The 26,417-nt window shown below is 45.1% G+C and overlaps 1 protein-coding gene across 2 annotated transcripts in view; it reads right to left on the minus strand.

Annotated features, from left to right (window-relative positions):
• Positions 1-722: 722 nt before the first annotated feature.
• Positions 723-26,417, minus strand: part of TMEM177 (transmembrane protein 177) — a 64,428-nt gene continuing 38,733 nt past the window's right edge. The window contains exons 1-2 of one of the 2 annotated variants that reach the window (XM_054043954.1): positions 8,207-8,263; positions 723-1,867 (exon numbers count right to left, since the gene is read on the minus strand). In XM_054043954.1, coding sequence (XP_053899929.1) covers positions 918-1,853 — 936 coding nt within the window. In that variant the 5' untranslated portion in view covers positions 1,854-1,867; positions 8,207-8,263 and the 3' untranslated portion in view covers positions 723-917. Of the gene's footprint in view, positions 1,868-8,206; positions 8,264-26,417 lie in introns of those variants that run through there. The other variant, XM_054043955.1, reaches the window with a different exon arrangement.

Here is a 26,417-nt window from a genome sequence, read left to right on the forward strand (position 1 = left end):
CCACCCCACAACATTGGCTGTAGCCTCGCTCACTCAGCTCTTCCTACCAGCCTCCCTCCCATTATACTTCATATGCAAAGCGACATAATGAAAATTAATTGTTTCCATAAAGATTCCAACTTACTTAAAACAAAACTGTAAAAACCCTGTTCAAAGCACCTGGCTTCTCCCATGCAAATTAATGGGGAGAGCAAGTTTTTTCCTGTCTTGATTTATCAACAAGCAGCAAGATGGCAGCTCCCAAGTTCTGAGTAAGTTGAAAATGGAAGAGTTAATGGCTCTCTTGACGTTTAGCCACAGCCCTGAACTGGGGATAACGAGAAGCTGCCCCACACCAGCTGAACCACTCGGAGACACTGGGCGTTATAGTACAAGTGGCCAAAAAAAAAAAAAAAAATGTAATTCACGAGCACAATGAGAGCAACTTACACTGTATTGTCTAGTCTATTTTAAATGTCTCGGGTGTGACAGAGCTCCCACCATTCCTTTAGGATGTACCATATGGGGGGTGGAGAATATGTATAATACACACACACACACACACACATATTCACCCCGCTTTAAATTAATGCCACAAAAATTCTCTGTGTGGTACTTCACCTTTTGCGTTCTTTAGAAATTATTTCAAAACTATAGGCGAGTAAAGTACCAGCATTTCCAGATGTCTGAGAAATAACACTCCCTGAGTGGGCTTTAGTATTTAAGATGCATGTAGGACAGAGGACTTTTGAAATAGGTCTTTAATTTTTTAAGAGATATGCGTCCAGTGAATGAAAAATTAAACACTACTTCCAGACTATATGCAAAAATAAAAAACAGCACACGAATGAAGCTGCGGGGGAGGGGAGAGGAAGGCAGCACAGTGGCGTTCCAAGAGAATACATAATTTATAAGTTTAAAATCCAATCACTCCCTTCCTATGCCTGGGGTACTCTTAAAATATTAACAATCAAGTCTCTTCTGGAAGTGTATGGAGCGTGCTTTAATCTGAACCAGTATCTAGGGAAAAGGTTACCGCTAGGGGCATAAATTCTCTCGCCTCGTTTGCCCAAAAGAGTGCGGAGAGTCCTGTTGCGGGACAGGATTTTGTCGTAGAATTCCACCCCACCTCTGGCGTAGTCCTTGGAAATGGTGGCCACCTTTCTGTCCAACCTGTAGTCTAGTGCGTGGCTCACGGCATCGTAAGCAAGAAAGTAGCCAACAAGTCCAATTGCTGCAACGGTGATGTTATAAATGCCTCGAAACACCCTGGGGCCAGAATACAAGCCCAGAAGCTGCTTTATAGCCACCCCGGACAGACAGGTGCTGGCTAAGCAAGCAGGAGGCACTGCTGCATAAACGACAGGGCTATTGCTTTGCAAGAACACAATCTCTCTGGCAATGGCAAACTTCTGAGCCTCTGGTGAAAACATCAAGGCTTCCTTCAAAGCTAGCCCTTGTTTACTCTCCCAGTCCACTTCTCTGCCATTTATCACGACGACACGGTTGACAATTCCTTGTCTGTCCTCTGCTGTGCTATTGAAATTGGGAGGGATGCCCACCAGAGAGCCCGCAGGCAGCCACGGGATCCCAGCACTCACTGGGTGGAAGCCAAAAGCTGCAAAGGGTTGGTAACAATTCACGGACTTCACGCCAACATCTCCCAGAACATTGTGGAAGAGGCTGTGTAGTTTCTCTGAGAGCTCAGCCGGTTGCCCCTTAGTCCAGCACTGATGCCACAGTTTGAACGTCTGCTCGGGAAAGACATGGTAGGAAAGGTTAGCCCCAAACAGTCCTGCGCAGGAAACTGCCAACAAGCCAGTCCTGTGCTTCTCTACCAACGCAGCTGCCTTCCACAGGAACGGAACTGCCATAGCCAACTTCCAACCTGTTCATAACAACATACAAACAGGGAATTAAAAGATGCACATATGGGTCCCCATTCATTTTAAGATTATTTTAAACAAGCAGAGCCCGATATCCAGGAAATCACTCCACTCTATTTATACACAAAGATATAAATACAAGAATAAGTACAATACAACCCTATAAAGAAAATGCTGTACCCTTTTGTTATACAAATATTTAATCTCATGCTCTCGTGCTTCAGAATGCAAACTGGTTGATATAGAGAACTAGAAGGAATCAATCCCTTTTTCTCCTCCGTTAAATCAGTTCATTGTAAGAAGGGTAATATATCAGTATTATGGTAAGGTCACCACATCCATCTACTAACATATTCTGAACATAGTACCCCATAACTTGCCAGAACAATTTTCTGTAACTCAGATGACTTCTGTTCCATCAGTCACATAGTTTAGATATTAACGGCAGAGGGATCATTGTGATCATCTAGTCCAGGGGTCGGCAGCGTTTGGCACGCGGCTCGCCAGGGTAAGCACCCTGGTGGGCCGGGCCAGTTTATTTACCTGCTGACGCGGCAGGTTCGGCCGATCGCGGCCCCCATTGGCTGCGGTTCGCCATCTCGGGCCAATGGGGGCGGCGGGAAGCCGCGGCCAGCACATCCCTTGCCTGCGCCACTTCTCGCCGCCCCCATTGGCCCAGGAAGGTGAACCGTGGCCAGTGGGGGCCGCGATCGGCCGAACCTGCCATGTCAGCAGGTAAATAAACTGGCCCGGACCGCCAGAGTGCTTACCCTGGCGAGCCACGTGCCAAACGCTGCCGACCCCTGATCTAGTCTGACCCTCCTGTATAACACAGGCTCTTAAATTTCACCGAATTATCCTGTATCGAGTGCAATAAATTATGTTTAGCTTAAGCATATCTTCCAGAAAGGCATCCAGTCTTGGTCTAAAGACATCAAGCGTTGGAGAATCCACCAGTGCCCTGGGTTGTCACAGTTAAAAATGTGCACATTATCTCTAATTTGAGTTTGTTTGGCTTCAGCTTCCAGCCACTGGTTCTTGTTATGCCTTTCTCCACTAGATCAAAGAGCCCTTTAATACATGGTATTTTCTCCCCATGAAGGTACTTAAACACTGTCATCAAGTTACCTTTCAATCTTTTTTTGATAAATTGAACATATTGAGTTTTTTAAGACTCTCACTGCAAGGCATTTTCTTCAGCCCTCAAATCATTTTTGTTGTTCTTAAATTAATGGAGATCTCCCATCTCCTAGAACTGGAAGGGACCTTGAAAGGTCATCGAGTCCAGCCCCCTGCCTTCACTAGCAGGACCATGTACTGATTTTGCCCCAGATCCCCAAGTGGCCCCCTCAAGGATTGAACTCACAACCCTGGGTTTAGCAGGCCAATGCTCAAACCACCGAGCTATCCCTCCCCCCATCTTCTCTGCATCCTCTCCAACTTCTCAACATTCCTTTCAATAATGTGGACACCAGCACTGTATGCAGTAGTGAGACTGATACTGGACCAGTGCAATACACAGGGGTAAAATTGCCTCCATATTCCTACTCACAGCTCTAGCATCGGACTGAAAGCTCACATTGACTTGCTTGTCCATTATGACCCCTAAATCCTTTTCAGAGTTGCTGCTTTCCAGTCTACAACCTCCCATCCCGTAGGCATGGCCTGCATTCCTTGTTCCCAGATATTTAAATGTATTTTATTTGGCTGTATAAAAACACATTTTGTTTGAATGGGCCCAGCTTACCTAGTGATTCAGATGGGTCCGTGTAACTGCCCCGTTCTCATCATTTTTACCATTCTTCCGATCTGTATCATCTGCACATTTTATCAGCAGCGATTTTATATTCACTTTCAGATCATTGATGAAAATGCTGAATAACGTAGTGCCTAGTACTTATCCTTGAGTGACTCAAGAAACACACCTATTCAATTATGATTCCCCATTGGCGATCATTTTTTTCATTTAATGTATAAAAAAACAGCATAATACAATATCAGTAGTCATAATGTTGTGTGGTACTAAGTCAAATACCTCATTAAAGTCTAAGTACATTAATGTGCGCAGTTGCCTTTATCAACCAAATGTGTAATCTCCGCAAAGAATGAGATCAGGTTTGTTTGACAATGCCTAGTTTCCATAAAAGCATATTGACTGGCGTTAATTGTCATAATACACTTCATGTTATATAGTGCTTTTCGTCAAAGAAAAAGACGGTTAAGATTTCATCAAGACTTGCTGGTAAAGCAGAAATATTTTCAAGCAAAGTTGCAGTTTCTAAATTTGAGTGAAAGACTGAAAATTATTCGGTTTTCAACAACTGAAAACCAACGCATTTTTGCTTTTTTTAAACAGAGCCTGAAAATATTTCAAAAATAAAAAAAAATCAGTTTATTTGAAAATAAAATACATCATTGAACAGTTCTGCATCTGAGGACTCCAAAAGTGATACTTCTAACAATAATTAAATCTAAAGACCTAGGGAAGAATTATTATCCTCTATTTTACAGATGGAGGGAACTAAGACAAAGGAAAGGGGAATTATTTGCCCAAATACCTGTAAAGGGAGACTAATCACCACTGGGGGGGGCACAGAGTGCCGCTGTGAGTAGATTACACTAGTATTGCTGAAAGCTCTCTGAACTCGGAGTCTTTTGTTTGGTGATAGCATTACTCTCCTTATTCTCCCAGGAAAAAAACGAACAAACAAGGATTCTTCCAAAAAAATTGAAATGGCCCTTTAAAGAGCTTTTTCTGAAATAATTACCTTCTTAAAAAAGAAGCGCAAAAAAGGTAAACTAGTCTTGGCCAGGGTAGGACTTGGAACAGAAGTAGTTTCCAAGCAGGAAACTCTTCTCCGACTCTTTAAAGAGAAAGACGAAGGGAAAACTTTTTAACCTGCCAAATCCTTTCGTTCAAGATTTTCTGCTTCTCTGAGCACAGATGGTGGCATCAGTGATACCTATGGCTCCAGCCCTGCAAGTTTTTAGGCACAGCAGAGCCCTATGCTCACGTGGAAGCCCAGTGACCGTGGCATCTGCCCCCATAGGTCCTAGAATCACATCATTTTAGTAGGAGACATAGAAAGATATAGAGGGGGAAATCGACACGTCTCATTGATGGTCAATGGGAACTGGAGGCCTAATTCCCCCCTGTGCCTTGAAAAATCTCCTCCCTTAGTGATCAGCAGCAACAATGAGTATTAAACAGAAAAAGCTAAAAGTGATCAAATTAATTGGATCTCTTTATTGTCTGACATTTCTCTCTCCTCTTCCTAGGACTGTCTTTCAGACTGTAAATTTTCTGATGCAAGGACTGTCTTGATAAATGCCTTGTACAGCAGTGAGAACATAGTAGGTGCTTAATAAATAACAATAATGCCTGTCTTGGCACATAAATTAAGGCAGAACTATGGTATTGTATTTACTTATCGTCTTACATTCTACTCTTACGTTCTGTTAATGATTTGAGATGCTGAGCCCCACCGTCCTCCCAAAAAAGACGTTTAAGTTCATCAAAGAAGATTAGGTTAAAAAGCACAATTTGCAGGATCAGGCCCTAATCTATTGAAAAAAACCCTCTTGATATTATACCCGAGTTGTACATTTCAGTTACACTTCAGTGGCATTGCCAATGATAAACCTGAAAAACCTCTTTGGCATTAGTGACTCTTTGGCATATTCACAAGGCTAATGTGTCACTGAAAATGTCACTTCATTTAAAGTGAAGCAGCCAGCACTTCAAAGGGAGATGATAATGTGACAAATGCCACTTTGAGCCAGATGGGGAATTGAACCAGTGACCTCCTGAGCTAAAAGCCCACACCTTTACAGCTTCAGCCAAAGAGGTAGGCCCTCAAGAGGGGGTCGGTAAAAGATGCATATGCTCAGAGGTACAGGAAACATACTATCAGCAGCTTACAACAGCACAAAACAACAGGCCTGCAAATAGTTTTCTTAAAAGCAACTATCCAGTTGTGGGGTTGGCTTAGCGGGAACCAAGGTTTCAGAAAAAGGTTACAAGTAAAAAAAAATGTGAAAAACCAAAATAATCGTAGAAGAAAAACCAGATAATACCTTGTGCGAGATTTCAAAGAATTCTGCCTAGATGATGCACATTTCAACATTGTCATTCATAGTTTCTCCTATTTTTCCCCTTCAAGGCATAATCCTCAATTTGAAAAATCATAACTTCCATAGCAGATAAGGCTTCAATCTTACAACTGAGCTCTGCCTGCACAGTGCTCGGAAGCCATGTGAGATGGCCCTTATGTCCATGCTGAGCTCATTAGAGGATTGGAACCTAGCTGCTCTACCACGTACATAGTGCGGGGAATAAGCAGAGTAACCAGGGGAATTTGGAATAATCATCCTGGGTTTTTTTCCATAAAACAAAGGACTGTTTCTCAATAGCTTTTTCAAGTGCTACCCAATCTTTAGACCAGGTCCTCAGCTGCTGTAAACCAGGTTTGCAAACCAGCTAAGGACATGGGCCTTTAAGTGTATGATCGGTATTTTTATTCATAATCTTATACAACATACTTACAAAGAAGGCGACTGAAAACTAACACTAAAGGATGGTTTTTAATGGCACAAGCTCTGGATTTTCTTACTTATTTGATCAGTCCCCATGGAAGTCACACAAGTGTTTACAAGTCTGAGCCCTAATGTAAGGTGCAATGCTTTGTTTCTATCATTGGGCCTCATCCTGCCTGCAGTCCCTCACTCAAGCAAGGAGATCTATTGACGTCCATGAGGACTAGTAGCAGAGGACTGCAAGATCATGGCCCTTTATTTCTGTTGTATTATCTCCCAGTAAAAATTACTTCTTAAGAGAGGGAAGGCTGGACAAAAGATATTTTAAGGAACTTTTGCCCTTCAATTTTCATAGCATTAATGATTTTTATACTGCAAATTTGACTCCCAAATTAGTGCTGCCCATGCAGTGCCCAGAGCCAAGTTACACTGAGTGAATCCAATAAGACAGAGGTGGGCAAATTACAGTCCACGGGCCACATCCGGCCCACAGGACCGTCCTGCCTGGCCCTTGAGCTCCCAGCCAGGGAGGTTAGCCCTCAGCCCCTCCCCTGCTGTCCCCCCACACCTGCAGCCACGCGGGCAGCACTCGGATCAGTGGAGTGGCGTGCTCCTGCAGAGCAGAGCCGCAGCATGTCTAGCTCTGGCTGGGCGGCGCGGCTGCCAGACATGCTACTCTGAGCGGCATGGTAAGGGGGTCTGGGAGGTTGGGTAAGGGGCAGAGGGTCCCGGAGGGCAGTCAGGGGACAGGGAGCGGTTGGATGGGGCGGAGGTTCGGGGGGGGAGGCGGTCAGGGGACAGCGGGGATTGCATAAGCGTGGGAGTCCCGGGGGACCTGCCAGGGCCAACCCCAAGTGTTCAAACGCCATCAGTCAGTGTCATGTTTTTATGGGACCTGGTTTAAAAGTTATGAAGTTTTAAGAACAAAGAGGAGTCCCTGTGGCACCTTAAAGACTAACAGATTTATTTGGGCATAAGCTTTCATGGGTAAAAAAAAACCCCACTTCTTCAGATGTAACAGAAGTTTTAAGGAAAGTCTTTTCCTTAGCCTGCCTTTCCTAGCCTAAAGGGTTAATGATTTCAATCTTTTCTATATAATCTTGACACTTAGAAACCATTTTTTAAACATGAAAGTAGAAACTCTGACCTAATCACATAGCTCTGGACCCTGAACTTTAAGAAAAACGCCAACTATCATGATAATGGGCATCACTATGTACATGACAACACAAGGTGAAAGTCAGCTGGGAATCAGGCCCTTAAAAGTCTCTCTTACTGCCCCTTGAGTAAAACTCCCTGCCATTCAAATTCTCCCAGCAGGCTGTCTTATAAACCATCGCAACCGATTTCAACGGCGTTACACTCGGCACTAGCATAAGGAAGTGATGTGGCCGTTCAGAATCGGGTTTCAATCTCACTCTCACTGACGTCCCGGAGAGTTGTATTGGTCACTTCAGTGAATGCAAAACTGGAGAGGAAGGAGGAGCTCCGTAATTGCTGTGGGGGAAAAAACAAAACCAACCCCCAACCCCAAGGGATTTCTCAAGAAGCGTGACCGCTGGGGGCACAGAGCCCAGTTCCTGCATGGCAATCAGGGGTCACCTCCAGGCAGCCAAAGGAAATGCCTGCAAAACCGGGGGGGGGGGGGGGGGAGAAAATCAAGCCCCCCTGCTTCAAGCCTGGTATTCACTCAGCCCACCCCCAGGCCCAGCAAAGAAGGGCTGTTCTCTCCCTCTCCCGCTCGCACCCCGGGTCACAGCCTGCTGCCGCCCCGCGTTTCACAGTGACCCACTCCCGCGTCTCACCTGCCTCTCCGGGCTGCAGCTGGTGTGCGCTCGGGCCACTGGGCGTGGGGACAGGGCTTGCCGTAAAGCAGAGGGCGGTCGTAAAGCAGCTGGGGCGGGAGGGGGGGGGGAGTGGCTGGCGGCTGGGGTCGTCATAGCAACGCAGGCCGGGTGTCACCATTGCCTGTTGCATGCCTGAGGCGGTTTGACCTCTTTTGGGGGCACTTCGACTGGTTACAGCTCAAATTGAAAAATCAGCGACCCTGGCAAGGGTGGACCATGGGTTAGACTTCTGCAGGCAGCAGGGCATGCAATTGACTCTGTGAAGAAGTGGGCTGTAGCCCACGAAAGCTTATGCTCTAATAAATTTGTTAGTCTCTAAGGTGCCACAAGTACTCCTGTTCTTTTAACCCATTCCTGTTATCCACAGACGTTTGCATCCAGGGCTGGCTATCATAGACCCCCCAAGTTTGGGAGTGTTCATCTCTGGGAGTTTAGACACACCGCTTTGAAAGTGCTGGCTTGTGTTTACGTACAGGAGAGTCCTCAGGTTAAATTTATGGCTGAGGCAATGTGCTCACTATCCGCACTTTCTTTTCGAGCTCATAAAGATCCACTTTGGTTCTCAACCTTTCCGGACTACTCTCTCTTTCAGGAGTCAGATTTGTCTTGCATACCCCAAGTTTCACCTCTCCTAGAACCTATTTGCTTACAAAATCAGACATAAAAATACACGTGTCATAGCACACTATTACTGAAAAATTGCTTATGTTCTCGTTTTTGCCACATAATTACAAAATAAATCAGAATATAACTATTGTACTTACTTGTCAGTGCATAATATACAGAGTAGTATAAACAAGCCATTGTCTTTATGAAATTGTAGTTTGTACTGACTTTGCTGGCAAAATTAGGCAAATATCAAGATGAGTCAATGTACCCCCTGGAAGACATCTGTGTACCCCTGTTGAGACCCGCTGTTATAGAAACAGAGTGAGTGAGGTAATATCTCCAACTACACTGCATGCAGTATTGGTAAATTATTGCATTAACAAACAACGTGAATTATTATTCAAACTTGGAGCTGGGAGATAGGTTGTCATCAAAACAAGGAAAATGGCTTTTCAGCCAAAATGAATAGTTTGCAGAAAGGTTTGCATGGTATTTTGGCTGAAAATTTCAACATTTTTCAATAAGAAACTGAAAGACAATTTGGTTTTAAAATACCAAAATGTGTTTTTCCCCTTCCTTTTCGGTGGAGTTGGGTGGGGCAGGAGAATGAAGGAGGAAAAGGAAAAGGAAAGAAAAGGAGTGGGAGATTCTGAAAATTTCTGTTTTCCAAAAAACAAAATTTTGTGTTTTGGTTTTCATTTTATTGGGATTTTTTTAAATCCACCTAAAGATAAATGAAAATGAAAATATTTTGTTTTATTGTAAAATTTTATTTGTGGAAAATATAGAGCATTTTTCAACCAGACCTATTCAGACTTTTCTTTTTGCAGGTCAGAAGTTCTGTGTTTCACTTGCAATAATTTAGGCTCCCTGAGTGAAATCCTGGCTCTACTGGGAAAAAAAATCAATGGCAAAAGTCCTATTGACTTTGATGGGACCAGAATGTCACCCTCTGATTTTCTGTAAATATCACCAAGACAAAAAGAAAGGCCTGATTCATCTCACACAAAGCTTCTCCAAACACGCTAACACAACTTTTTCCCCCAAATGTGCTGGCATCTCAAGGTTTCCGTTAAACCTTTGACACATGTATGGTTCGATACTACTATATCTCTGGGGAAGAAAAACCAGAAGCAGCTGTTGAATTGCTCATTGGTGCCAACTGGAAAAGTTGCCTGTTCACATACGCTCTGGAGTCTGGACAGCTGTGCAAACTGTATCCAGTACAGATGCAAAGAGCAAGCAGTTATTTAAGGTGTGTGTGTGTGTGTGTGTGTGTGTGTGTGGTGGTGGTGTGGGGGGGTGCTCTGAAACTGATGCATTCTGGGAAGAAGAATCCCTCTGAACAGCTCCTTTCTCCTAAGTCACAAAGAAGATCAAACAGGCTTGTTAGGAGGAGGTTAAATTTAAGTAAATAAATAAAGAATAGGCTCCTGTCAGCACAAAATAACCACAAAAATGTTATGAGAGTAGCACACGTTAATAAGGGATATATTTCCACAATGTTTGCAGAAATGAATCTCATTACCATTGAAAGCAGGACCTCTCATATTGCAACCTAGAGTTGGCCCTGGGTTTGCTGATATGAGTAATACAAAAATGCTACAGAGATGTGCATGGGGCTTTAAAAGAAAAATGTTGATAAGTCCCTGTCCTGAGGATTCAACAGCTGAAGGGCCAGATCCTTTAATCCTTACTCGTGTAATTAAGGCCTTAATTGCACAACCATCAAACTGAAGCCATGGACACCCCACCCCTTCCTTGGAGATGTGCCTACAATTAGTGTAGCCCCAACTTTTACAGGTTGTGCAATGAAAAGAGAACTTCACATCTTGGAAATACTCTAGCTATTTTGTCTGCAACATAAATGTAACTCTGAAGCTCCAGGAGGCCACACATTTGTTACAGTCGTTTAGGCTCAGAAAAAAAAAAGTACGTTATTCTGACTTCAATTAGGAGGAAGTGAATTTCCATGGGTTCATTCCACCCATATGTGTTTCAGTGCAGAAACTCCAAATGCTTTCTTGCAAAAGGATCTATATAGGTTCTTATATACCCCTCATCACCTTAGTATCTTTATTAGGAATTCATTAAATGATGTGACTAACATCTATCCTGTGTGGTCATTCTCTCTCCCATCCTCTCCCCAGAGGGAGATTAGCATGTGCAGTGTGTAGAAGGTTATTTTATTGTTTGTTTATTTTTAAATAGTGGCTTGCACTTGGAAAGGAAGGCGGTGAGGTTTGTGATGGCTCTTAGGTCCTGCGGGAGTTCATTCCACACTCTGGGATCAGCATCTCAGGAAACTTTGTCTGGCACAGATGAGTTTTACTCTTGTAGTAGAAAGTTCCCTCATGCCAATGGAGCAAATTTGTCAATCATGATTCTCATCAGAGAGTTTTACACAGATTTCTCTTGACACTTTCATAATAAATAAGATGTATTTTAAAAAGTGGAGACCCAAACCCTACTGAGTTTCTTGTATCCTATGTCAAGTTCAATGTCTAATCCAAAACCTGATTAGATTCTGGTTTCAATAGGCATTTAGGAATGAATCAATGATATGGTAGGACAGAACTGTGCTGTCACTTTATTAGATATACACATAGACAAAGATCTAGGCACATAGATCACTTTTTAAATTAACCTGCTAGGTGGTGCTATAGGACATGCTGTAAGCTATTCATTCCATTAGAAATTACATTTTCAGTTTACAGGAAAAGAAATAGATTTCTAGATAGCCTATTTCCCCATCCTCAAATCTATAATTTTCTGGACAAATCCTTGCTGATTGATACTATGTATCAGTTGAAATGTTGGTTCTTGTTAAAGAGTGAGCTGTAAACGTGTTTGACCTTTTGGTCATTAACTTCAGCTTCTGTTGAAGAGTTTGTTCCCTTACGTTGCTTCTTTGACTGTATGATCACCCGGGTAAGGATGGTTAGTTCAGTGATTCTTTATGAGTTTGAAGTTGATCCATGGCAACAATCCATAAAGATCCCAAGCTTGATTCTTGGCTCTGTTCTATGAGATTCATCCATGGAGCTGGCCTGAACATGAACCTTGAAACCAAACATACCTGAACTTTAGTGGTGGTGTAGGGAGGGAAATTACACAATCCAGACATAAAACCATATCGGAATTGTGTGTCTCAGACACATCTCTACTTAATGTGGCTCTTGTATATTTCAACAGAGTCATGGGGTTATGCCTCCTTGCACATTTGTGCAATATATTGTGTGAACCACTGGTAGGAGAACAGGATTAGTGGCAGGAAAGGAGATTATTCAGCCCTAGTCTACACTACAAATTTATGTTGGTATCACTATGTCACTCTGCGGTGTGGAAAATCCACCCCCCTGAGCAACATAGTTATATGACCTAACTCCCAGTGTAGACAGCGCTACATTGATGGGAGGGCTTCTTCCATTGACTTAGCTACTGCCTCTTGGGGAGGAGGAGTACCTACGCTGATGGGAGAAGCTCTCCCGTTGGTGTAGGCAGCATCTTCATTAAGCGCTACATGGGTGCAGCTGCAGTACTGTAAGTGTAGATAAGTGCAAACTCTCTGGAGCAAGGACCAATTACGACTCTGTGTATGTTCAGTGCCTAGCACAATTGGGTCCTGTTTCTGACTGGTCCCTAGGCACTACTGTAATAAACATAATTAATAATAAAAAAGAGGACATGGAGGAGAGGGAGAGACCAGGGCGGCTCTACGTTTTTTGCCGCCCCAAGCACGGCTGCAGGTGACTTTCGGCGGCGCGCCTGCAGGCAGTCCGTTGGTCACGCTGATTCGGCGGCATGCCTGCGGGAGGTCCGCCAGTGCCGCACAATCGGTGTCCCCGCTACTGAATTGCTGCCAAAGCCATGGGACTTGCTGCACTGGTGCCTGGAGCCGCCCCTGGGAAAGACACAGCGAGAGCCTAGAATAGATAAGAGGGGAAAGAAAGCAAGAGAGCGCCACTACTGAAATAGAGAGCAATCCTACAGCCACCAGGGGATATACGACTTGGACTTCAGAAGTCATGATTTTAGGACAGGATTTCTCCAGTAAGAGAGAATGCCTGAAGGACAGAGAGGGAGAAAAGCCTGAGTGATGACACAGTGGTCTTCAGAGCACAGAAGAGGCTTTGGTTTGAAGAGACCAGGCTCTGGAAGAGTACTGGTGTCTTACAGGCAGCAGAGAGGGAATATCTGAGGAGGATCCAGCCAAGGAGGCTACGACTGAGTCAGACTCTGGTTTTCACCACCCAGGAAGGTGCAGTCACTGGTTGAGAGCGATCCAGGCAGCTGGAACACGTTTTTTATTCTAGTGCTTCAGTAGCTCATAGCATTTACAGTTAACAAGAGGGGATGGATGTTGAGCATGTGGAGGAGCGTTATATGGACCATAAAACGAAAGACAAGATGATAGCTGATATGCTTGGACAGTACATAGATTAAGGTGATGCAAAATGAGGAATAATTTTGAGTGGGTTTATCGGCAGAGGAAGGAAGGCAATGCACCAAACACTAACATGATACCAGATGAGTTAGAGGAGAGAGTGCTGGCAGTTGTCAAAAGACCAGTCAGGAGAAGGTCCATTTTCACATCTTAAACTCTTGTCCTATTTATTCTACGTGAGGGGAAGAAAGGCTAAGCATTGACTAGCGTTCCCAGTCTTGCCAATCTCCATGGGATCATGCATCCTAATGCAGCAGTGATAGGGTGAGGGGCTTGAAAATGTGCAGAGGATGGAGAAGTGCAAAGTTATAGGCCCATTAGGTCCCAGCAACCCCAGTAGATAAGGGGGAAGAGACCCGTCCATATTGTTCCACCCTGCACTAGGATGATATGGTGGCAATTCCTGATGGTCCCTATCTGAGTACCTAAGCAATCCTCATCACTGTAGCATCTGAGACCTTGGAATAGGAAAAAAGGTGCATTTTAACAGGTGTTAACTAACCCTGTAACAGGATGCGCTTCGTCAGGAGCTGACTTCACACCCTGTCACTCAAATCCCCACCAGTATACATAAAACTGGGACCTGACTGAAAGACAGGCAGTTGGCACAGGGAGCCAATTAACTGAGTAGAGAGACAGTTGAGGGGCTAATTGGGTGGACATAACCTCCCACCCCTTACTGGGACTACATAAGCAGACAGGGGGGTAGTGCTAAGGAACTAGGGATCCTGAAAGAAGGTAGGATTAGCCAGGCCTGGCAGGTGCTCCTAATACTGTACCCTTCGCTAGAAACAAATGAGGGAAACTATTGACTGCAAATAGTATGTAAATAGCATTCCAGGCTCGGCCTGCTGAAAGGGTATAAATCAAGCAACATGGACCATGGTGGTTAAGAACACCTGGAGTTGTAGTAGTCAGTCGTTGAGATTAGAAAAGACATTCAGGGAACCATCCCATGATAAACTTGTAGAAAATGTAGACAAGGCAGTTGAAGTTTTGACCCATGTTAGCTGGTTGAGGTAAACCCCACAGTCCCCTTTACACTAGGATTTTACTATGGGTTAATTAACAGGTTTAAAATACCTCTGTCCCCCAGTAAGGACTTGGCCTGAATACCAAATCCTCTGCCAATCTCAGACTGGCACTTGAGCCTCTATTTCCTGAATGAAAACCCAGCTGCAGGATCCTGTGGGGAGAAGATTCCTGTCCCCTAAATGGGTGTTTCCCACATGGAGAAATGATCTGCCCCATATTGTCTGTCCTGGCTTCGGTGTACATGCAGCTTTACAGCTACATAGTAAGGCAGCTCCCTTGTCTGAAGAGTTTAGACAAACATAATAAAGGATGACTTAAGCTATAGATATCTGCAAAGACCTATACTTTACGAATGTAGGTGTATTTTTATCACTTAGCTAGTTATAGAGGTATAAAAGAAAGGATCAAAATCACTGTCTGCTGGTGTAAGGGCCTTCTCTTACTGTGACAGTCTGAGGCCCTGTTCTTAGGCTCAGGCCTTTGGCTAAGCAGCAGAGACAGCCATAAACTGGGAAGCGAATGGTCACATCCTCACATCCCAAACCAGTCACATTGAAATAAGGTGCTATTGGGCTGTTAGAATACAATCCTGTCCTGATAATGCCTGTCACCTCCAGAGAAAGGGAAGAGCCTAGAAGATGTAAAAGGAAACTTAGTTTGATAGCATCCTGTCTGGCAAGAACTCACTTATTAATAGCTGAGGTGTAAAATCCTCATTTCTGTGTTGTTCTATCACTGTAGTTTCCACTTCCCTATTGTTTGTCTGTATAATCTCTGTCTGGTTCTGTGATTGTTTCTGTCTGCTGTATAATTAATTTTGTTGGGTATAAACCAATTAAGGTGGTGGGATATAATTGGTTAGATAATCATGTTACAATATGTTAGGATTGGTTAGTTAAATTTCAGTAAAATGATTAGTTAAGGCAGGGGTCGGCAACCTTTCAGAAGTGCTGTGCCGAGTCTTCATTTATTCACTCTAATTTAAGATTTCGCATGCCAGTAATACATTTTAAAGTTTTTATAAGGTCTCTTTCTATAAGTCTATAATATATAACTAAACTATTGTTGTATGTAAAGTAAATAAGGTTTTTAAAATGTTTAAGAAGCTTCATTTCAAATTAAATTAAAATGCAGAGCCCCCCGGATCGGTGGCCAGGACCCGGGCAGTGTCAGTGCCACTGAAAATTAGCTCACGTACCGCCTTCGGCACGCATGCCATAGGTTGCCTACCCCTGGGTTAAGGTATAGCTAAGCAGAACGAAGTTTTACTATATAGTCTGCAGTCAATCAAAAAGTAAGGGGGGGGGGGGAAATGGGAACAGGGAATGGGGGTGGAGAATTAAAATCATGTTTTGCTAAGGGGAGGGAATGGGAAAAGGGACACAGGCAAGGCTCTGTGGTGTCAGAGCTGGGAAGGGGGACACTGAGGAAGGAAACTAGAATCATGCTTGCTGGAAGTTCACCCCAATTGTTTGCACCTTCGGACTTTGGGTATTGTTGCTCTCTGTTCATACGAGAAGGGCCAGGAGTGGGTGAAGGAATAAGCCCCCTAACAACAGTAAACAAGAGGGGTGTGGGAGTGGAGCTGGGCTTACATTTGATCTCACATCAAACCTTCAAATTCCTGAGCTCCAAAAGCTGGTCAAAATGAAGTCACTCATCTCTAGTGTGTCATTACAATTTGTAGTTATGCAGGCTAAATTAATCAAACCTCAGCTTCAGGATCTAAATTAATTGCACAGATGGGCCTGTTGTAATAACCGGGCCTACACATTTACTCTAATTGTAAGCTCAACTGGTGAAAAGTGAGCAAAGGTTCATGAATTGTCACAATGATCTATGATCTGTTATATATATATATAACAGATCATTGTGACAATATATATATATATATATATATATATATATAAAACTGATACCACTCAGGGACTGTGTCAAGAGTCTAACCAGTAGACAAGAGCTTCAGAAAACTGGAAATCAAGGAACCAAAACTGGTATATTGGAAATTAGGCTTAATTGGGGGACAAAATAATGAGACTGGGCTATTTTGCTCATCATTCCCTTTTTGGAGTCCTTAGAAAGAGACTTTGAGGGAGATCAGCGGGAGAGTTTTTTTTACCATCACTGGGGCTGTAGTGGAAGGATTGTTGCTGTGACACTAGACTTTGATATTCCAGTGGGAACATTTGGCCATCATCGCTGCCCCAGCACAGACCCCAACCTAATACATACGAAATCCTGCTCTGTCTTCCCCTCCCTCGTGTGCTCCTATCTTCTCCCTGTCCTATCTCCCTCTCTCTTGGCTTTTCACTGGATCCTGAAATCAACTGCACTGCATGGCACTAGCATGGTGAGATGAGATGGCCCATCCAGCTCACACTGAGAAGGACTCGTGAAGGAAAGGGACCTGACCATACCAACCATATGATATAGTCACAGAGAGGCGAGCCAGTCCCCAGAGCAAGAACTGTCATGAATGACCTACTAGGCCAAAGCATCTGTCCATGCCACTCTGTATCCTGAGAACATCTCTTCTCTCCCTTCTGTGTCTGTCTGTTTTTAGAAGGCAGGAAAGTCACTATCATTCTCTAATCAGAAATGAACCCTCTCCCCCACCACGGACCGTTTGACTGAATATGAGACTTTAACCAGTATTCACTGTTTCCAGTAAAGATGTTGATAGGTTTTGATTAAGTTTGTTTTGCATAAACAACCAATTTCTAATGTTCTTTACCTTGTTTCCCTTTTGTATGTTTCAGTTAACACATTTCTAACCTTTGGTCTGAGTTTTGTAACATGTTTGCCATGGTATTAAGCAGGTTGATGTCTCTGTATATCAAATCCCAGACCTTGTCTAACACTGTTTAATGTTGGACAATGACTGGGTTATGTTAACACCTTTAGCCCATATGTTACATCTAAAGTAATACAACAGGCCCAGATGAGATTTTCTCCCCTCAACGTACAGCACGACTATTGGTTTGCAGCCTATATAGCTTGTGCTTTAGAAAGTGATACAAATCCCATAATGCGCTTGGCCAGCTGTACAGTTCTGCAGTACATGAGAAACTCCTTTCTGATCCCAGCTGGTCATGCTCTTATACTAAATGCAGAACTATCCCTCCACTGGTCTTGGCCAAGACTTGAACAGAACCCAAGCAGGGTCCCTGTGGTGACCAACAGGGAATAAGAAGAACATGAAGATGATTAAACTCTTATCAATCCACATTAGCTTGTACAACTCCAGATTCTGGGCCTACTCCGACAAGTTGCTAAGCTTCCTTAATACTTATCAGCTTCACTGGGAGTTGAAAGTCCTGGGTTGCCCTCAGAATCAGGCCTTCTCTAGCAATGATTAAAATTACCAGTGATTAAGTTCTTTTTCTTATACGGGATTATTGATTTAAAAAAAAAATTCACCACTAACTCATCTTGGCATTTTAAACCAAATCCTGCCACTGGGACAAACATGGTATTCAAAAATTGATTCAGTGTCTTCTCTGGGACTTCTTAGCCAGTGCATATTGGGCACCATGGGAATGAGGACAACAGCATATTGTCTGCCATGAATATAGCCTTTATTTCAAGAGCTGCAGCTCCACAATTAACTAATTCTGGTGAAAGGAAGCTAACTCTAGTAAATTAAAATGCCATGCATCACCATATCAGAGTGAATTTGTACCATTTCCCTTCAGGAAGAGAGTTAGTCCAGTTTGTATGAGAAAGGCGGGTCGTGATTACAGGCAGTGCGGTAATAATTAGCAGATTTAATCTTAAAAATCAATAGCAGTTACTCTTGCAGACATCCTTATCCTAAGAATAATGGAGCAGCTGTTTGAAGGCAAGCAGAAACCCCAGTGCTGCTTCATTGAGGAAGTCAGCTAAAAGTAGAGCGGAGCCTGGATGGAGTCATTGTAATACCCTTGCCAAAAGAGGTCTAACTTAACCATTCTGCGCCTTCTACAATACATGTTTTTAGGGTGAAGTTTTCCCCATCTTCTTTGCGGCCATGGAAGATCCTGGGCACAGTCAGAGCCACTGAAGCATGTCTGAGCCAGGAAACAGCTCCTGCACAGTAACTGGTGTCAGTGGGTACTGACCTCTGTCATGGGACAGGGGTGTGAGACTTTTGTAATCCTGACCCAGATGCATAACTCAGTCTCTTACCAGCCCTACTGGATGTCACAGCTTTATTGCACTTAAACTTCTCTTCGGTTAGGGACATGAATTATTAAATCTCACAGCACAGTTGTATTATCCTCATCCTTAATTGCTACACCATGCTTTACATGGCTAAGGCCACACAGCAGGTCAATGGTAGAGATGTTAGTACCTGGAAGTGTTGTCTCTAGTCCCCTGTTCTCATATACACAATGTAATGATACAAGCACGAACATTTCGTGTGTGTACAGCTGCAATGCAAGAAGTGGCTTGGGGGAGAAAGAGAGCAGGTAAGTGAACTCTAAATACCCTTGAACACTGGCGATATAAGTGCAGCCCCTTTCCTCGGCGTGCTCTTGCCAGACTATAGATTTGCATGCTGGTATCTGGTGCGTGTCTGTGCTCAAGGTAAGCCAGAATGTGACTCAGGATCTGAAAAACTTTAACTGCCATCTACTTTCCAGCGAAACACGCACAGATCACGAGAGAAATACCTTACTGACTCACTGAGCTTTTCACACATGCAGGCTTATTTCTGGAGGCAAACCTCTTAGCAGAAGCCTGGAGAAGGAATAAAATTATGTAATCTGGGTAAGACCACATTGCAGATAAGGTACCATAGCTGTTTATTAAATCTAGAATGTACTGTCTGATAGGGTGACACATGAATTATAGTCTCCATAAAAAGCCCTTCTCTTTACAACTTCACTGATAAGCAGGATTGGGAATACACGGGTAAAGACTGCCTCCCCCTTCAGGAGAAGCTCCACAGAAAGCAGTTGATGCAAGTCCAAATCGATATTAACTTTTGGCAGTGAAGATGGCTCAGTGTTTCACAGTGGGGCAGGAGCACACATCTGCGGTTTTGGGCCCTGCTTGAGGTCTCGCCCCCTTGACTCTGCCTGTAAAGGGTTAAAAAATCTCACTGCTATGCATAGGCAGCGCAGCCAGGGCTGGTCTCAGGGCCAGGAATCGCTCCGGCCCCTCAGGAGTGGTGCGATCAGCCAAGGCAGGGCCTGCCTGGCTGGGCTCCCTCAAGTCGCACTTGTCTGGAGGGGCCCAGCCGAGCCCCCTACACTGTCTGCCCCCATACACACCTGGCTGAGACTGGCCAGGCTTCTGCACCAGTCCCAGGTGGCTCAGCTCCAGGGAGACAGGTGGAGCCCCACAGGTGGTGGGAAACAGAGACTGTCCAGAGCCGGCAGGCAGGCCGAGAGGAGCAAGTGGTGGGCGGGGGGAGCTAGTGGGGTCTTGGGGCGCCGTGCAAGTGGAGCAGGCCGGGGGCCCTTCTGAGCATGTGCCCGGCTCCATGGAGCCACTGTAAACCTGGCACTGTTACTACGTACATGCTGTATAGCCAAAACATCATCTAGGATTACTCTGGAAGGCCCTTCCTCATCTTCTTCCCCATCATTTCTCCCACCTTCTCTTAAATCCCTCCTTGAAACATACATACTGGAGGACACTGAAGAGTTAGCCATCCTGTGATCTGTACTCCACTAAGGTAAGATGCAGCCCTTCTTATGGCTGAAGCGAGTGCTGTGGCGAGCTGATTTTACCAAGTTATGACAGTCAATGACCAGATTCTGCCCTATATTATGTGAGTGAGCGCTAACTCTTTAGGCTGCTCCATTATTAAGGTCAGAATTTCAGAGGGGGTAAGACGGCAAAAGCAACCCTGTACCACAGCTGACCTCTGTGTGCTCCAGATCGCGTCTATGGCATGTGAATGAAGCAAGTGTCAGTGAGAGAAGTTTCCACTTAATCTTTTCACTTCCCTTTGGGGCTTTTCCAGAAGAGCAGAAAGAAATGTAAGCTGAAGCACTGCTTTGTTCTCCTGTCTCTTCTCTTCCCTCCAAAACAGACAATTAGGCCTTGGCTACACTTGGCAATTCACAGCGCTGTGAAGCACGAGTGTAGTCGCGCCGCCAGCGCTGCGAGAGCTGTAAGTACTCTACCTCTCCAAGGGGAGTAGCTTGCAGCACTGCGAGCGAGCGTGCAGCGCTGCAGGCACTGATTATACTGGTGCTTTACAGCGCTGCACTCGCTGCGCTCGGGGGGGGGGGGCGTTTTCACACCCCTGAGCGCAGCAAGTTGCAGCGCTGTAGAGCGCCAGTGTAGCCAAGGCCTTAGTTACCAGCAAGTTTTTCCCTCTCATCTTTCCCATCATGAACAATCATTTAGCTTTTGAAGTCCAAACACCTCCGTCTCTTGCTCTCTTTCCAGTGTATTTGGTATGTGTTAAGAATCATTTCTACAGGGTGACTGGCAGCAGATTAGAGCCCTTTTACGCAAAACTCAAGACCTTCCCCATTAACTGTTTAACGTTGTTACAGTAAGAAAAATCCAATAACAGCCCATAGTCCAATACCCCATTCTGACAATAGCTTCCACTGGGGCAGCACAGCCCTGAAGTGCCTCCTATTAACACAGAACATGCCTAAAAGGTTTACCCTAGTAATTTAATTTCCATTCATCCTCTGTTGTTAGCTGTTACTTTCCTCTAATTATATTATTTCACAGTGCCAGGCTTTCTGGGGTGAAGTATCAATGACTGACTCCTCCCGGGCAAGTCATACCCCCTTGCCTCCACTTCATCTCTTCATTCCTCAGAACACTCAAATAGAGGCTTTTACAAATCCAGCAGTAGCCCTCCTCAGGATCTTGTTGATTAACTTAAAGTTAAAAAAAAAGCACACAACGAAGTCTTCCCTTGAGCCTTCAGCTGGGCACAGACCCAAGCTCCCCTGGTGTCTCAGGGTCTTCCCTGTTTTGGCAAGTTACTCCCAACCCTTCCTAGCTGGAGCAACTCCCTCAGGCTCCTTCAAGGCAGGCCCTTTCTCACTCTCTCCACAATTTTCTGAGCTTCTCCCTTCCTCTGCAGCTTCCTGCTGTCCACTTTAGGGCAGTCAACTCCTCCACACCCAGCTGGTTCTAATGAAAACCCACACCTCATCCCAGGGGAGGCAGGCAGGGCTAATCGTATGGGGCTGGTTACCTCATCATCACATGCAAACTGCATGAGAGGTGCTATCAAAAGTAAAGTTGTGTATTACACAATAACCTACACAAATTAATAGCTCTGCATAAAATTTGGGGGGAAAACACCCCACTGCCAAACACCGGAGCAAAAAAACACTTTGAATGTGTAGGTGTTAAGTTTGCTACTGTAGGAGCCCATATTGGTAATTGACTGTAACAAAAAACATACTGAAATGGAAGACAAGATGTTTCCATTTTTCAGGGAGTACAGACTGCAGCTCTAACCAATTGCATTCCTGGCATAGTATTGCTCTAGGCGCACGCAATGAATCTCAGAATGAATTTGTTATGTGGTTTGCTGCATTCGGTTCATTTTTAGAGTGAATTTAGTGTTGGTGAGTAGCACTGGATGGATGACCTGGGAGACCAAACTCTTCCTTATCCACAGCTGCATGGCAGGGTCAGCCTCTCTACCCTGCCCAGCCAACGTGCTGGTGTTGATCTGGAGGGACTCTTTTCCCAGTGGACAGAGGGTGCTTGGATTCTGTCCTTGGCTTCTCTGCTGAGACTCTACTAAGACTCTGCTAACTGTGGGTACCTTTAGGATCAAGTTGTGATGGTAGCTTGAGCTATGTACAGTAGGAATCAGGCTGGCAGAAGCACAGACTTTGTGATTTGCCGGAGGGGAGGGAGGTGCTTGATCCCTGCTCTGCCCCAGGCCCCGCCCCCACTCCATCCCTTTCCCCAAGTCCCCACTCCTGCCCCACCTCTTCTCGCCCTACCCCACTCCCACCCCGCCTCTTCCCATCCCTGTTCCAACCTCTCCCGTGAGCACGCCCTACCCCCCTCCTTTCCCTCCCCACAACGCCTCCTGCACACCGCTGAACAGTTGATCGTGGTGGGCAGGAAGCACTGGGGGGGGGGGGAGGAGGAGCTGATCAGTGGGGCCTGCTGGCAGGCAGGAGGCGCTGGGGGGGAAGGGGAGGAGCTGATTGGTGGGGCCCATCGGTGGGCAGGAGGTGCTGGGGGGTGCGGGGGAAGGGAAGGAGCTGATCGGCAGCACCTGTACAGGCTGGGATCAAATGATTATAGGTGAAGGAATTAAGCTAAAGTTGTAAAGAGAATAAAGCTCTAACAATTAGAATTGACATGGCAATACCTCAGATTCCACCTAATATTTAACCCTACATAGTCAGAGGCCACTATCATGATTATTTAGCTGTTAGATTGCTGTCAGTGCTCTTATATGATGAGAGCGAAAGGACATCCCCTGCAAAGCTGCAGAGAAAATATGTGTTGGACTTAATGAATTTCATATTGGACCCTTATTAAAGGATCAGTGTTGGACAAACATTGCACTGACCTAATCTCATATCAGAGTCTTTATTGGGAGTTCAGCGATAGCCAAAGGGTGTCTCAGCTGCAGACGACACAAATAAGGGCTTCTGCTCCTCCTTTAGCCCCTTGGGGAATTCAGACTCTCAGGGTAATGTCAGAGGAGTGGGGTGATCAGCTTTCACTGTCATCTTAAAGTTGGCCATATAAATAGCTTCCCCTTCTTCTAAGAATTGCTGGGCCTTAGTTCTCCTCTCACCCTGTTTTGCATCATTAATTTCTCCACAGTATGGTGGGTGCCTTATAGAACATATAGGCAGACACACTCCTAGCCCGGGGGAGCTTACAGTCTAATGGTAGACATGAGACGATGAGAGAGAGCTACAAACTGTAGGTGGAGATGTAAGCGTAACCCACACACCTTCTGGGTGTGGTGCTCTGTTTTGTCCCATCTAGTGGCACCGAGACCACTTAGAGAGAGAGATAAAATGAGACTGCTCTACAGCCTTCACTAAGAGGCCATTGGCTTTTAGTTCATGCGGTAGAGGCTTATGCATTTAGCTCCAGAGGCCCCAGGTTCGATCCTGCCTGCCGACGTCTGTTGGTGTTACAAAAACAACTAGGAGTCTGGTGGCACCTTAAAGACTAACAGATTTATTTGGGCATAAGCTTTCGTGGGTAAAAACCTCACTTTTTCAGATGTGAAGGTTTTGAAGAAGTGAGGTTTTTACCCATGAAAGCTTATGTCCAAATAAATCTGTTAGTCTTTAAGGTGCCACCAGAATCCTTGTTGTTTTTGTAGATACAGACTAACATGGCTACCCCATGATACATAACACATTGTTGGTGTTACATAAGCACTTAGGAGTGGGAGGGTTACAAAACTAGGGTCACCTGATTACTTATTATTGCTTAGTTGTTATGCAACATATTTGAAAATATGTACCCAATTCCCTCTGTCATCCTCCCCTGCTCTGCTAAAATTCCCTTCCAGGGCAGAGTGCCCTATTAACCAAATCGTTTTCCTTCTCCATGCACCCACTTGCCCTTACCACCTAGTGCCCTCCTAGCCAATCTCACTCTTCATGACATCCTGCCAGTATTCCACACCTCCCTCTCACAACCCCTCTCTTCCCTCAGCACCAGGCCTCTAGCCCTCCATCTCACACCTGATGCTAGAGGTTCTCAGGGCCCTGGGCAGTTCCCATTCCCATCCAAAGCTACTAGTCACTCTGACAGAGCCAGCCCAGAGAAGGGGCAGCGTAAGTGAAGGGAGAATCAAACCCATCCATTCATTACAGAAAAATCTGTAATGGTTAGAATTTATTTAATTCTTTGCTATGAAGCCTGTCCTTAGCTGGAATTTAAGGGCATCACACATACCCACCAGCAGGGCCTACATCATATGCAATTTTTCTGTGCCACACTCTGCTGCCTTATGAATCAGGCTATAAGAATAAAAGGGAAGATGCTTCAGGACTGAGTGATCTGCTGGTTTAAAAAGGTTTGGTCATGTAACAGCAAGCCAGACATCACACCAGTGCACACGATAAGGCAGTGGGACAAATCCTCAGCTGGCATAAGTCAGGAGAGGTCCACTGAAGTCAACGGAACCATGCTGGTTTATACCTAGTGAGGTTCTGGCCTAGTCTTAATAATTTGTAAGCAATTTATGCACGTTGACTGGGGAGAGAATGCCACATGTTTGCCTCCTCTACTCCTCTCCTTGGTTTTTAAAGTCTGTAGGTGATGTGTTGCCACGTTCTTTTAAGGGCTGTGACAAGCAAGAGAAAGTGGGAGAGGTTAAGGTCATTCTGTGTGGCAATGTAATGCTTCCTATTATTATTAGCATTACAGTACTGCCCCAAACCCCAGGGGTCAGGCTATCATTGTGTTAGGGGCTTTACAGACACTTTGTAAGAGGCAGTCCCTGCCCCAGAGTCTAAATGGACAAGCCAGACAAAGGAAGTATTATAATCCTCCTGTAACGGATGGAAAACGGAGTAGAATGATTACATGATTTGCCCAAGTGTAGGCATGGGCATAAGGAACTTGACACAAGTAACACGCCTCATTTCTTAATGGGCATGAGGGGAAGGTAAATGGATCAGTAGGCTAGAGACAGGAGGTCTGTGCTAGCTGAGATAAGGGGGAACACCCTGGTACCATTTACAACACACAAGATAAGCCTGAAATATAAGATGAGGTACTGTAAAGAGTAGGTCGTGCATGCATAGCATGTGGACAGAGTATGCTGTATAGGGATTGATTCCTGCAGAATAACCAAGCCAATCTGGACGTGTGTGTTGTGATGTATTGTTAAGAATGCATGTGTTATTAGTGTTGGTAAAAATGTATATAAAGAAACGTTTTGCTGTGTAACTTTGGAGGTATGGTACATCCTATACCGACCCTCGACGTTTGAATCTGATCAACTCATTGTATCTCTGATGTATGCCAGATAAAGGATCCTGAGTGACAAATCAGGAGTCAAACTGAATTCTTGGAGAACTGAGTGGAAGAGGAAACCCCAATGTAGTGGTGCCATGACTTGGATTCCATTTGGAAGGGTTCAAATTTGAGGTGGTTTCCAGAGCACTGGAGGAGTGGGTTTGATCTAAAAGAGATCCCTATGGACTCCCCCAGGAAGTGATAGGGGAGATTAGGACTGGGTAGAAAATGAACTCCAGCAAATAACATTAAAAATAAATGCAAGAAAAGAAAACAAAAACCTCATATTAGTGAATTATAGTATAGAATTTTCTCATAAAGAGAATTTCAGTAACATAAGGGGAATAGATGGAGATACTTCGGATACATATGTAAAAGAATGCTTGGCAGAGCACAGCACAGGTGTGTTGAATGCCACTGAACATTTAAAGAATAAGATTTCTGGGTGACCATGGAGAGAACAGTGATTGTAGCTAAAGAATGAATGCAAAAAAGCACAGGAAAAAGCTCAGAGCCGCTGAGAGAAATCAGCTGAGAAATGTGTCACCTTGGGAGAGAATAGGTTACAAAGTAGCAGCCGTGTTAGTCTGTATCCGCAAAAAGAACAGGAGTTAGGGTGACCAGACGTCCCGATTTTATCGGGACTGACCCAATATTTGCTTGTTTGTCCCGCGTCACGACCAATGTGCGGTCGGGACACTGGACAAACAAGCAATTTTGCCCTCCCGGAAGGGCTCTTGCCCCCCCCCCCCGACTCCGCCCCCTCCAACACCCATTGGCTCCCTCCCCAAATCCCCGCCCTGGCCCTGCCTCTTCCCCATGCATGTGGCACTCCTCCTCCCTTCCAGGCTTGCTGCTGTAATGGCGGGGCAAGCCTGGAGGGAGGCGGTGGTGGCCGGCTTCCAGTTCCTGGAGCTGGTGAGTAGGGGCACTGGGCGGCAAGGGGGGCTGGCCAGGGGGCTGCTCCCCCAGGAGGTAGACGGGGGGGGGGGCTCCGGACCCCAGCAACGGTGGGGGAGAGCAGCTTGGGGCCGCATGAGTGGCCATGTAAAGTTTATCGGCTTGGATGGGACCCCGGCCGGCTCCCCGCCCCGCGCCAGCATGTCGCGCCGGCCGCCACAGGCCAGGTAAGGAGCCGAGTCGCCCTCT

The sequence above is a fragment of the Malaclemys terrapin genome, chromosome 11 (genome assembly GCF_027887155.1).
Source record: "Malaclemys terrapin pileata isolate rMalTer1 chromosome 11, rMalTer1.hap1, whole genome shotgun sequence".
In the NCBI taxonomy this organism is placed as follows: Eukaryota; Metazoa; Chordata; order Testudines; family Emydidae; genus Malaclemys; species Malaclemys terrapin.